The sequence below is a fragment of the Mobula birostris genome, chromosome 7, assembly GCF_030028105.1.
Source record: "Mobula birostris isolate sMobBir1 chromosome 7, sMobBir1.hap1, whole genome shotgun sequence".
In the NCBI taxonomy this organism is placed as follows: Eukaryota; Metazoa; Chordata; class Chondrichthyes; order Myliobatiformes; family Myliobatidae; genus Mobula; species Mobula birostris.
The window spans coordinates 109922448-109936935 of record NC_092376.1 but is presented as its reverse complement, the minus strand read 5'-3'; the positions used below and the strand labels follow the sequence as shown (position 1 = coordinate 109936935).

The window sequence follows — 14488 nt, the reverse complement described above, 5'->3', positions numbered from 1 at the left end:
GAATTGACAGTTCTTCAAATTCTTCATTACTAAACACATAGTTCAACATATCAGTGAATGTCTTAATTGAACTAGTATTAACTTTTTCAGAAATGACAAACTTGAAATTACAATATTGCTGCAATATTTTTGAGGCAATGCTTTTGTTGTAGTTCATAACAGTAGCTGAGTATTTTTTTGTCAGTCATACAACATTCTCTTTTCCAAATCCAAAATTGGTTGTGTTTGCAATGGCAACAAACTCAAAAGCTTGCCAATCTCTTAACTCATCATCAGGAATTCTATTATTCAAATGATAGCACACACGTTGAATGAATCAAGTAATAGACACTGTATCGACATCAGAACTTACAGCTACAAGCAGATCTTTCATTTTGTTGCTAAAATAAACAGTATCGCTAAGATCCTGTGACTGTAACATGTTAATTTTTGCTTTTGCAGACTGCAATGCTTCAATTGTATTCAAACAGCTTTTCTGAAGGAACTTATAAAGAGAGGCCAGATTTTATAAAACATTGTTAAGGACAGTTAATGGTACTCAATATTGTGGATTGGTCAAAATCTTTAGGCAGTAGTTGCTGATTGGATCATCACATTCCTGAACTGGATCAAAACTTCATATTTCCTCATTAAAACAGTAACAGCAAAATATCTTGACAGTCATCTTACATCGTTTCGTGGTCTAAATAACACAACATCACTTTCTGTGACATTTAATTCTTTTAGCTTACCTTTTTCAAGCCAACGACCTGTTGAACATTGTATACACTGTTTGCAGGAGTGTGTGCAACACAATATTACTGAAGCAGATGCTTTATTTCTTATTGAAGAATTGCTGCAACACCATTATTCTTTCCAAGCGTAACATTTGCCCCATCTGACATAAACATCACCATCTTTTAATATCAAGATTGTTGTTGCTATCAAATTTATTTATTGCCTTAACAATAATGATACTGTCACATGCAGTTAGTTTCAAAAAGCTCACAAGCACAGTCTTATAGGAAATTTCATTTTCCAGTACAGGATATTTCAAAATTATATTAGCGTAATTTCAAAATTATATTAATGTAATTTCAGAATTATATAAACCTTATATAAAAGAAAATTCCAGCTGCGCGGCAACAACAGTTATGTGTGTGGGAGCATTTTAGCCACTGCATGGCTGCACACCTGTGCAGCTCAGAGGGAACAGTTTTGCACACATGCACACACACACACACACACACACACACACACACACACACACACACAGAGAGTACATGCACCCATGCACATGAATAACCAGCAATTCACTACCTTCTGAGGAAATAAATCCTATTATTTATTCATCTCTGCAGTGAACCTCAGCCCACTGCTCCGCGAGGTTCACTTATCTCTGCACTGAACTGAGGCCTTGGGCTGCAACTAACAGGCCTCTGAAGCATAAACTTCAGTTCTAAATGTTATTTGCTCACTTTTATTGTTTGCACGATTTGCTTTTTCTCTCTGCACATTGCGTATTTGACGGTCTTCTTTTGTTTTAATGGGCTCTTTTGGGTTTCTTTGTTTTGTGGCTGCCTGTAACAAGATGAATCTCAAGGTTGTATAAAGAATACATACTTTGATTATAAATGTACTTTGAACTTTGGACTAAAACTACTTTTATTCAATTTAACTGAAGTTATGATGTTTAATTTCCTGCTTCTGGTTGGGTGAACTGGATCATGTTATCAAGGTTTTTATGTGAGTTGTTTAATCACACAATCTATACGTATTGATACTGATGTGGTCATGCATAAGTACATATCAATGACTTCTTTTGCTGACTGTGAATATCTATGTTCTTAACTACAGTTCTCTGTAAAATAGGAGTCATAATATTTCTAGTTCGTTAAATATCAGAGAATTCTTTCTATTCAGCTGCCGACCATATTCATAATTTACATTGTGTATTATAAATTTAAAAATTGCACCACAGAGTGAGAGGGGAGGAAGACGCTGAAAAGAGCCATTACTTAGGTATTCAAAATGGCAATTGACAAACTGCTATTGAAAAATAGTATTTTAATTTATGTCCAATCAAATTTAGCTCATTTAAATTCATATAAACAGACAAATTAATGGGTTGGAAGAATCCAGTTGTCCAAGCCTCATGACGTGGCACTTCCTACCACTGAGGTATTTGATTCCCTAGAGGGGCCACAAACTAATGAAGATCTCTGGACCAATAAACAACCCCTTGGAAAGTGATTTTTTTAACCACAAAACAAGGATAAAAGATCACAAAATCCATGGGTATTTCTTTTCTTGTAAGTCCCTCGGAGCTGAGGATGACTTGCTTCCACTCAACTTTTGTGGATTCCAAACATGGCTGATGAGGCCAATATAGAAACAGCAGGCTCTGCCACAGTTGGGACAGAAGGCATTACTTCCACCATTTAAAATGAAGCTCTGTGTATTTCTAAAGTATAGATTGGAAATTCTCAGTGCTGCACTGAACTTTGACGGGTCATGGGTTAATAATTAACAGAAATCAATGAGGGTTTTGTACTTTTCACAAAAGGGATCCAGGAGCATCATTGAATTGTTTGTTTGAGTGGTGTCTCTCATAGGGACAGAATTTAAAATTATACGTCTATTTAGGGAATTTTGTCTTGGGTATGCAAAAAATGAAGTCTACCTAATGGAGCTAATTGAGTGTAAATAGGTCCTTAAGGCTGGGCACATTAACCTCGAAGAGGACACTAATGTTGGTTGATTATCTTGCCAATGAATTGTGTGGTATTTCTCCAATGCTTATAGAGGAAAGTAGGGATGACCTGATAGACCATAGCCTAAGGCACACCATTTCACCTTAATAAGCTTCTTGATGGAGTGGAAATAGTCTATGGGACTAATGGGAAGCTGTTCAACCTACATTATCTCCAAACAAGAACCAAAATCATCCCAGTCTCATAAGTCAAACTGTAGGGCACCAATGCCACTTCTGTCAGGTTCCCACCATTAACTTGTTCATTGAAATATACAACAGGATGGGCTCACGTTCAGCATCCACAAACTAAGGTGCTCTGCTACCCTGTACTGACTGTACAACACCATCACCCAACAATGAAGCTTTAGAGCAAGATCATGGAAAATGTGGACCATAACTTGTATCTTTGGAGCCACCTCTCTTGTGAGAGCAGATACTGAAGATAGCATTTAGAACATAGAACATAGAACAGTACAGCACAGGAACAGGCCAGTTGACCTACAATGGTGTGCTGAACCAGCTAAAAAGCAAATCAAAAACACCCACACACTAATCCCTCTACCTACACAATGTCCATAATCCACCATCTTCCTTACATCTATGTGCCCATTCAAACATCCTTAAAAGCCTCTATGTATTTGCCTCTACTACCATACCAGGCAGTACATTCCAGGCACCTACTACTCTCTGAGTAAAATACCTACGCCTCTCATGCCCCTTGAATCTACCCCTCTCACCTTCGATGCATGTCTTCCGGTATTAGACATTAAAATCTTGGGAAACAGATTCTCCCTGTCTACTCTATCTATGCCCCTCTCTCTATCTACTCTATCTAAACTTCTATCAGATCTCCCCTCAACCTCCGCTGCTCTAAAGAAAACAACCCAAGTTTATCCAGCCTCTCATGATAACACATGCCCTCTAAATCAGGCAGTGTTATGGTAAACCTCTTCTGCACCTTCTCCAAAGCCTCGACATCCTTCCTATAGTGGGGTGACAAGAACTTTATGCAATACTCCAGATGTGGCCTAGCCAGAGTTTTACAACAGCTTTCAATGTGCCTGCCCAGCCCTTCGCCATCTCAGGAAAAGGGTGTTTGGAAGTCAAGTCCTCAAATCCTATGCAAAGCCACAGAACCTTAACTAATTGGCCACTTGCATTTATGTGATCCGTGTTCAGTCATGAATCAAGACAGCCTCTTGAAATAATACAGGGAAACATCATACACAACCAGTTAAACTGAATTCCAATACTCCTTAAGAAAAGCTTCCTAACATAGCAATTTTGCATAGTCTAAACCATGCATTCATTGCTCCTCCCCGATCTGTTAAACTCCAAAAAATGCAACAACAAGCTTGCAGTCCAGCCCTTTCAGTATCCATGAAGATGTCGCCATGTTTACATTGCTTCAACTAATACTTTATTTCTTGAGCTCTTTGCATTTTGGTGTCAGTTTAATGACAACAGCTGTTGTGCAACACACACAAAATGCTGGAGGAACTCAACACATCAGGCAGCATCTATGGAGGGGAATAAACAGTTGACATTGAGGAAAAGATGAGGAGCATTACCAGTGTAGGCTTGAAACATGGACTGCCCCAACTTTCCTCTGCTACATTGACGACTGCAGTGATCCTGTGTTCTGCATTCATGCTGAGCTCATCATTTCCATCAAGTTTGCCTCCAACTACCGTTTTGCCCTCAAATTCATTTGGTCTATCTCTGACTTTTGTCTTCCCTTTCTTGATCTCTCTGTCACCATCTCTGGAGATAAACTGTCTACTGGCATTTACAAGCCTACTGACTCTCATAGTTATCTGGACTATACCTGTTCCCACCCTGTCATTTGGAAAAATGCTATTCCCTTCTTTTGGTCCTTCGGTCTCTACTGCATCTGTTCTTAGGTTGAATCTTTCATTCTAGAACATCTGAGATGTCCTCTTTTTTCAAAGAATGGTGTTTCATTTCCACTGTCATCGATGCTGTCTTCACCCATGTCTCCTCCATTTCCAGCATGTCTGCCTTCACCCCATCCTCCCGCCAGTAAAACAGCGATTAGGTTCTGCTTGTTCTTACCTACGACCTCACACAGCTCCATAGATGCTGCCTGGCTTGCTGAGTTCTTCCATCACTTTGTGTATATGATTCAAGGTTTCCAGCATCTGTAGAATCTCATCTCCAGAATATATTGTGTTTGTTGTAGGAGAGAGAGGGAAGCAATGTTTGAGCTTCTGTATTCAGGCTGCATTTGTTTTATTTTTGTGGTTGAATACAGTTCCATGTCATTTGATTTCAGTCAAGGGTTGGATTCATACTAATAAAAATTCCACACGGTCATTAATAGTGGGCAAATTTCTATATTTTTTTAAGTCAAGTTAAGCCAAAAGAAAATAATGATCTGTCTTCTGGTGCTAATCAGTGCTGGATCTTGACAAAAATTGGACATATTCTGGGAGGAGTGATTTCAATGCACACCAGATAGTCAGAAGAGAAGCTCAAAAATGTACCCTCTTTAGAAATTGCTCAGTGAGCTGCCGCTGCTATGTGGTGATGGACAGTTCACCAGTTGTGAAGATGATGGAGGAAGGAAGTTTACCCGTTTTTCTATGGAATCAATTTGAAAATCAGGGTTGAAGGTAAGGAAGCAGCCTGGGAGAAGGGGGGGGGGGGTTGGTTAGTGCAGTAAGTTTGTGTGGTCCATAACAAATGAAGTCAGGCTTTTGCTCCATTTGTGGAATAGCTTCGCTGATCCATTAATAACAGCAGATTGGACAGTTTTGTTCTCAGCAATGCTTAAATATTTTGTCAGTGGGCTGTAGTAATAATGTTTTCAAATACTGCCTGGAAATTTTATTGCCATTACTTTTAGTGAGCCAAACCTGGCTGTGTGCCATCTCCTAATTGAGTCCTTATGAAATGGAGACACAAAATCTTGTAGAAGCTGGAATCTGGAACAGTAAATCCAATGATGGAGGAACTCAATGGGTCTGGCAACATCTACAAGGGGAAATAGACAGTTGATGTTTTGGGTTCCTAGAACACAATGGTGCATTTCCCTTCTTAGTCGAGCTCCTCTGGTGTCTTGTTTGTTGAAACATTGTAAAAGAGGACAAACTATGAAGTGGTGTAAGCATGGTTCATACCCATAAACATGCTGAGACAGGACCGCATGATTCTGGAAAGGACCTTACTTCATTATTTCTTGTTGCGTAGATGTCAGGGATAGGAATCAGCTCTAAAAGGTCAAACAGTAGCAATACATCTCATGGCTCTCTTTGGAGGAAGGAGAGGATGTTAAATAGCTCCCACAGTCACTCAAAAAACTAAGGAATTCCTGGTCAATGAGATACAAACCAGGAAGGCAATACTGGGCATTAGGATGCCAGGAGAATTGCCTGGGCAAGCAGAGCCTGGTTGGAGATGGCTGCAGTTATTTCTCCCACAAGAGACAAATCCCTCAGAATGGGGAAATGCTGTAAGAAATCTCTTGCACTCACAGGATTTGCAACATTGCACACACTTCACTCTTCGGCTCTGCAGAATCCTTATGGAGGGGAATCTGCGCTCTCTTGGTGAAATGCCATGCTTCAGGACATACTGGGACATTCTCTCAGCCTTTAAAGAAACTAGAGAAGGGATTCATTGATGATTGTGTTATAGTCAGTGCAAGAGGACCTGCACAAGAGAGTGTGAGGGAGCTTATACATCTGTTGTACAATGTAGGTGCTGAAGATTGCAGTATGCAGACAAGCTCCTGGGTCTTTTGCAGGCTGCTGATGAAAACCATGTTTCTGTTAAGGGAGTCCTTTCAGCACTGAGTGGCCAATGCCCGCGATCTTCATGCCCTGCTGGCTGCTGGGAACCATCCCTCCCTCCTGCACCTTTTGCTCTGACTTTCCTCAGGGCTCGACCTCAAGGGCTTCAGCCTCTGAATCTAATTGGTGCTGTTCTGTTTATCAGTGGTTCATCAGCATGCAGCACATCTGGATGAACTCTACTCCATCTGCTTTGTGGAAGGCACTCCATATCAAAGCACGTATCAAAGTTTCATCTTCCTCCTCTATCCTGGGGTCTGTGCAGAGCCAGAGTTAGAGCGTTCTGCTGCTGTGCTTGAAGGCATACTGGTAGGGTTTGCCAAGAAAGTACTGGCCAGCCTTTCACATCAGGATCCATTCTTCTGGGCAATATGAAGCATGTCACATGTGCCAGAACACAAGGATTAAGGAGCCATGTTTGCTTCCTGGAAACACAGCATGGACCATCAGAAATTTCTTATTATATCCATAGTTACCTGCACATTGACAGAATTTCCCTTCCATAATAAAGACCTACCACGTAAAAAGAGCACTTGTGGATATGTGAATGTATTTACGGTCACCTGCAGTGAGGGGTGTGGTGCCCAGCGTCCAAGATGGTGCTAATTAAGATCAAGATAGATGAAATCTTTTCTTCTCAAATGTCAGAATTGTGCCCTTTTTAAATAGTGGGAAGTACAATAAACAAATATGAGGAGTTCCAGTTCTACTGAGACTGTCAGTGACAGGCAGAGTGTGGAATTTTCTGCTGCAATTAACTTGGTATTATAGGAATAATGACATCATTCAGTGTGTTTAAGAAACATCAAGTGTATTAATACGAACAACACCTTTATGTGTGTGGTAAACCATATATATGTTGTAACTGGGTTAACCGTCTGGACACGCCCCTCTGCTGACTGCCCCTGTGGCTCCTCCCACAGATTCCTGTATAAAGGTGTTTCGCCTTGCCCCTTCCCCTCAGTCCGGGGGCAGACACTCACCATGGAGGACGTATTGTACGGTGATAAAAGCCTTTCAGTATTTTACCCAACTTCAGTCTTTTGGAGTTATTGAAGGTGCGCTTCAAAGTGTCTGGCCAAATTTCACTTTGTGCCTGGATTCACCCAGCACAATCCACTCTGGGTGAAACCAGAGTGGGAGCAAACATCAAATGCTGTTTTTCTCTGTGATGCTGTGGAGGCCTTGGACATCTATGTAAAAAATAATCCTCTCCACTATATCTAGATTTGGAGCTGTCTTAGAATTTTGAACCCAAACCACATTCTCACTGCCCTGCTTTGGACAATGTTGATTCAAAATAGAGCACTCAAAATATTAGCTCTTGGAAAAGTTTTTTTTGTGGAAATGTATTTTTATGAAGTTCTTAACAAGCTTTTGTCAAAATATTTTGCCCCCCAAAGATTTGACATATTTGTGTTATAATATGTATGTTACTGGATCAGTTAAGGAATCAAGGGCAATAATTTGAAAAGTGAAATGTATCAGAATTTTGGTTCAGCTTTGTGAACATTAAAACCAAATGAAGAACCCATCCATTGAATAGGTTGTAATTTGTGTTTCTCATATGTTTATGTTTTAAAAGGAAACATCAGTTACTGAGACGTGTCAATTTAAATTACATCGTCCATATAAACAGGAGCCATTCAATGTGGTTGAAAGGATTAATTTTCTTACCAAATGCCTTTTTTTGTGTGTCACCATACATCCTTCTCGAATACTCCCTCCCTGAGTTCTATCCTACATATCACTAATTTCCCAAGTTATCCCTGTGTTTTCATTACAATTTCCCCCCTTACATCTTCTCATATTCTTCCCACTTACTTTCTCCATTAGAATCCTTTGCTATTCTTCTCTTTTGTTACCTCTTCTTCCTGATCTTTCTCACCCTCTGCATCACCCAAATTCCATTTCTCATTTTGTTCCCGTGGTTGTTTTTCTTGCTGTCCGATTTTCTTCTTTTTTAATACTTTCCTTGGTCATCGGTTGCATGCAGTTAAATAAAACCTCCATCCCTTTCTCTATCCGTCCCTTACTTTCATCAGCTAGATATATGCCTCTGCTTTTGTATGATTCACCCAGCGATTTTTCATCTCCATCCTTGTCTCCCTCTTTCTGTCTTCATTGTGCGACTGAAAATACATTTCTTCTCTCTGTTCCAAGACTACGACTGTTACTGCATGAAAATCCCATGAGAATTAGAATTGATTGGCCTTCTTCCCCCTTGGGCAAATTTTGCCAAATTTTTTAAAAACTGAGAAAATTAAAATCAGTTTTTTGAACAGAATGTTAATTTAAATACTTGGAAACACTGTGCTATTTTTAAATTATTCTGTTAATGAAGCTCTAAATAGGTTAATTAAATGTTTAGTCAATTATTGTGGTTTAAACGCTACAAAAGCTAAGTGTGTCTAAAGATTTGAATTTCCTTTCATTGCATGAAATAATCACACTTTGTTTGAAGCCATTTGACTAGCTATTTGTCAATTATTGCAAAGGCTCCCCTTCAATGTAACACTTGCTCTTTTGTCAAAACTTCCTTCTGCTATCTTGAATTCCAGTAGTAAATCTACTATTTCTTATTTACAGTGATCTAAGTGAGAACCGGATTCCAGCTCTTCCCAGGAAGGCTTTCCGTGGAATTGTTGACATCAAAAATCTGTGAGTAGTTGATGGCATCAAACATTTGTGAGTGGTACTGTAATATTTTTGCAAATGTCATAAATATGACACTAAATATTTCTGAATTGTGTCACGTTTTATGCTGCGTTCTGAACCTTTGTTGCTACAAGCCTGAAAATTCTTCGTTGCCACAAGCTCTAAAAACAGGAAGCCCACAGCAGTGAACCATTTCCCTTGCCTCAATGCGATGTGTATGAGGCACTTTGTGAAGAACCAAATATAGAACGGAGTCAGACAGTCACACACCTTGAAAGCAACTTATTGTATAATAAAAACAAAAGAAACACTGGAAATACTCTGTCATGGTGGGGGCGGGGGGTGGTATTGATGGCAGACCCAAATGCAGGACACGGACACTGAAGTACTAGGAACTGGACTATGACAGTAAGAATGGTAGGGAAGTCGGGAAGCAAGGATTGATCAGAAGGAAATCTGGGAAAAAACAAAGCATAGCGGGAAGAAGCGCAGCTGGACATGGACACAGGCCCTGGACGAGACAAGGACACCGGGCCTGGGCTAGGACTAGGGCTAGGACTAAGACTAGGAAAGCGGGACCAGGACAAGGAACTTGGAACTAGGAGCCTGGGCTAGGACTTCAAGCCAGAGACTGGACAGGGACCCAGAACCTGGGTCTTGGCTCGGGCTCGGACCCTGTATCTAGGAGAGGACAAGACGTGGCTACAGGACTGGACGTGGAACTTCTGCACAGGACAAGGCACATGAACAGGACGAGAACACAAAGCCTTGGCTTGGGCTGGATGAGGGAACCTCCAGCACCAGATGAGGGAACCTCCAGCACAGGGCTGGGCGAGGCACATGGATAGGATGAGAACACAAAGTCTTGACTTGGTCTTGGGAGACAGGAACCTCGGAGCCTTGGACTTGGAACTCAGGAACCTCAGAGCCTTGGACTTGGAATTCAGGAACCTCAGAGCCTTGGTCTTGAGCACGGAAAACACAGAGCCTTGGTCTTGAGAACAGGAACATGGAACACAGAGCCGGGACCCCTCCTTGGGAGCAGGACATAGGGCTGGGACTTGTACACTGCACACAGAGCCAGGACCCCCTCCTTGAGAACAGGACCAAGGGCTGGGGCTCTTTCTATACACAGTACACTGAACACAAAGAGACGGTTCCCAACACAAGGTAGCGGCAAACAGCCGGACCTACCTAGCGAAAGTGAGGACACAAGGAGACGGTTCCAAACAACGACGTACTGTTCCTTATCTTGACACAGCAAGGCCCCGGTCTTGCTCCAGCACTTGAACTTGACAGCGTTACAGGTGACAACGCAAGCGAGGTTGTAGGCGATGCTTCAGGCGGAGGTTGCAGGCAGGGCTTCAGAAGGAAGGGGAAGGGAAGGGAAGGGAACAATCCAGCAAATGAAGCTGAACCCAGGAGCTATTTATATAGCCAGCCCAAAATGAGAATCAGGTGCCTCAATTGAGGCACTCGACAGTACAAGGGAGAAAACAGGAAAACCCAGAACAAGAATCAATGGACTGGACCGTGAGCCGGAATGTGGACTTCACGGACCAGACCATGACATTCAGCAGTTTGGGAACAATCTGTGAAACAAGGTCACTGTTTCAGGTTGAAGACTTTTCATCAGATGATTATTGGCCTGAAACAATCACTTTTTTTCTTAACCTGCTGATGCTGCCTGACCTGTTGAGTCTTTTCATGATTTTTAGCTTTTATTTAAGATTTCCAGCAACTGTAGTTTTTTTTAAAGAAAATATTCACTCTTTGAAAATGAAGGTGATCTTCTAAGTTTAAATGTTTGTACATACTTATCCTTGCTTCCCATCTATCTTGCACTTGACTTGAGAGGGCATTGAAGAGGTTATATAACATCTAAGTTGAGCTGTTGCTTTTGAAATTGATACTTGTACGTAATTCTAAAGTCAGTTTTTCTTCCCCACTTGCATCCATCATCTTAAATTGATAAAATAATCCAGAAATATAAATGTGATAAACAGCTTTGGATGTGAATTCAAAATATTTGGATTAAGGTTTAATCATTGCAAGCTAGGGCAATAATTTTCTTACAATAGTTAATTCACATCTATACTCCATATTTTCCCATAATTAAATGATTTGTTGAGCCAGTTATATTGATCAATTTAACATTACTGTATATTACAGCAAAATGTGTGAACAACCTCAAGGTAGGAAGAAGACTGGAACAGGACTGTAGATCACCAGAACATTAAGCCCGTCACATTATTCAATATTTCCTAGTTTGACCTGCTCCAAGCTTCCTCTGGTCTTCTGAGCCCAGCTTTCCCTTTCAGTCTGCTGCCATGCCCCCTTTTCACCCACATGGCCAAGGATGACCATGAGGCAGAAGGGAAGAAAGAATCTTAAAGGAATTGGAGATGAAGAAAATTTGGAAAGTTGACCTCATATCCAATAGCTTTGTGCTTTTGTTTGAATTTTCCCCAGCACTTTAAAGACAATGATGTTAGACTGTGGCAGGAAAGGTGCAACTTCATATCAAAATTAACATTCCTGTCTTCTTTTGTTAATGCTTCCATGTTTTGAACAGAAGTAGAGTGAACAAAATACATGTATCCACATGTATTTAATTTACAATAATTAAATCTGGGTTTTTCAGATCAATCCTTACAACCAGAGTCAGAAAAACAAAACTTGGGTCAACTCCCCTTTCTAAATTCCAAAGTGAGAACATTGTAACTTGCAGATACCCATGATGAATTAATCTCACCAGCGTAAGCTTAAAAAGAAGCCCAAGTTACTTGTAGGATCGCATATTGCTTTTTCTTACATGGCTAAGTGAAGTGGTTGAAGTGATTTATATTTATTGAGTAAATGTTTCAAGGAATGCATACGGTTAAGCACAAAAGAGAGCTAATTTATCAAACAATATATTGTAATTCTTAATTACTATTTCCAGCAGCTTTATTGAAGCCATGACCTCTGAATATGTCATTTTGATAATGCCCTCTCTTTCACATCCATTTTATTATTCAGCTGCTTCCAGTCCTTTGGAAGAGGGGATAATTTTTCTTCTCCAGCTTTTCAGCAGAATTTTTTTCATTAGAACTGACTTTCAGAGAAAGATTCCCGGTTGCAGATATGATAGCATGAAGTACCTGGGCATAAATGGTGGTGACTTTACACTTACGGCGGTAGAGTATCAGCCCAAATTACAAAACTCCTCAGTCGAATTGGAAATTGAGGATTTGCAGTGGAAAGTGGCACCTGTTGTAAACACTCATAATCCAACACTGATTGACCCGTCATTCAGAATTGAAGAAGGTGTGTAAATTCTCCTTGCCCCTTGGCCCACTCCACCAACTTCAACAAAACTAAAAGAGCTCATTCGTCTTACAGTAGGTCCTATCCGTCCGTAACCATTCAGCACCACAATTACTTTCAACTACTTTGGAACAGTCAAAGCCTGGGAAAGGCTTTGTATAGTTGTTAGGTTCTTCCCTTATTTTGCCATACTTTTATAAACACAATTTTTCTGGATCTCTTTCTCTTGACCTTCAGACATCAACGTCCATTACTTTCCACTCATCTGAAGCTCATAGAACACAGAGCAATACAGCACAATAGCCCTTTCATTCACATGGACTATGCCAAACGTGATACCACTCTAACTAACCCCATCTGCCTACATGTTGTCCATATTCTTTTATTTTCTGCTTTTTCATGTGCCTAAATACCTCTTAAATATTGCTGCTGTATCTAAGTCTCCCATTTCTCCATGTAAGACACAGAACACGGTGGGTGCTACTGCAGTAAAATGGTTAGCAGGATGTTATTACAACTCAGGGTGTCAGATTTTAGAGCACTGTCCATAAGACGTTTGTACATTCTGTCCGTGATTACGTGGATTTCCTCTGAGTGCTTTGGTTTCCTTCCACAGTCCAAAGATGTACTGGTTAGTAGGTTAATTGGTCATTGTAAATTGTCCCATGATTAGTCTAGGGTTAAATAGGTGGGTTTCTGGGGGTCATGGCCTGTTGGGCTGGAAAAGCCTGTTCCACGCTGTATCTCCAAACAAATACACAAGTAAAACAAATCTCCTTCAAACTATTCCCCTCTTGCCTTAAACCTATGCTTGCTAGATTCGACAAATCCACCTTGAGAAAAAAGACTCTCAGTCTACCCTACGTGTGTCTTTGAGAACTTTGAGAATTTGAAAATCTTATAACATTCTTCAGGTTGTCCCCCAGTCTCTGTCACTGTAGATATAATAAAATATAAGTTTGTCTATTTTCTCCTTACAGCAAATATTCTCCATTCTAGGCAACATTTCAGTAATCTTCTGCACTCTCTTTAGAACCTTCAGCTCCTTCCTGCAGTGTTGTGACCAAAAATGTACAGTGCTCCAAATGTAGCCTAACATTATATAGCTGCAACATGACTTCCCAATTTTTGGACTCAGTGCCCCTACCGATGAAGGGAAGCATGTCATATGACTTCTTTACCAGTCTGTCCACTTGTGTTGGCACTTCCAGTGAACTACTGGATCTACACCTGAAGATCCCTCTGTACATCAATGCTCCTCCAATATTCTATCTTTTAACCTGCCTTACACCCTGCATTGTGCTCAGCTCGATCCTTGCTACACTCCTTACTAGAGTCAAAGAATCATGATTTATTGAAAGATAGCTTTTTTCGAAGCTAGCTTAACAAACCAGAAACAGACAAATCTCTTGCACTTACTCAATCTGACAAAACTTCAAGCTCAGACGAGGTCCTCCTGGAAGTTCTGAACACTCTGGGCTGAAGACCCTGGGGCACACCTTTTCCGACGTGCATGCCGTCACCAAGTGCACATGTTGCAGCAATATCCAGAGTCCATATTCAATGACCCAAAATGGAGAAGAACAGTTGTGACCTAAAGATAAACTGCCAGCTGATATGCCATTATGTTAGACTCCCGAAAAAGATTTTATTTCAAAAATCCATGCTTTCCATTATTTCAGGAGAAGGGTGATTTTTAGGCCTGACTGAATATGAGTAACCAGGTCATTTCACTCACAAAAGTAATCAAAACTCGTTATCACCAATGGCGTAAAACAACAATGGCCTGCAATAATCAGAAACTAAAACCAGGCCTTGCAGAGTCATCTTTGCCCATTATTAAGGGTCTCCAAAAGTGACAGATCTTCCTGATTTTCAGGAACCCCTTTCTGCTTTGTGGCTAAAATATAAGGGCTTGAGTAGTCTCATCTAGGCAATTGGCAGAGGATTGGAACCATAGCTGAAATGAGAT

General features: G+C 40.6%; 1 protein-coding gene across 2 annotated transcripts in view; it reads left to right on the top strand.

Annotated features, from left to right (window-relative positions):
• Nucleotides 1-14488, top strand: part of LOC140200362 (slit homolog 3 protein-like) — a 669401-nt gene that overhangs the window by 386900 nt on the left and 268013 nt on the right. For both annotated transcript variants that reach the window (XM_072263584.1, XM_072263583.1), the window contains one exon: nucleotides 9139-9210. In XM_072263584.1, coding sequence (XP_072119685.1) covers nucleotides 9139-9210 — 72 coding nt within the window. The remainder of the gene's footprint in view (nucleotides 1-9138; nucleotides 9211-14488) is intronic.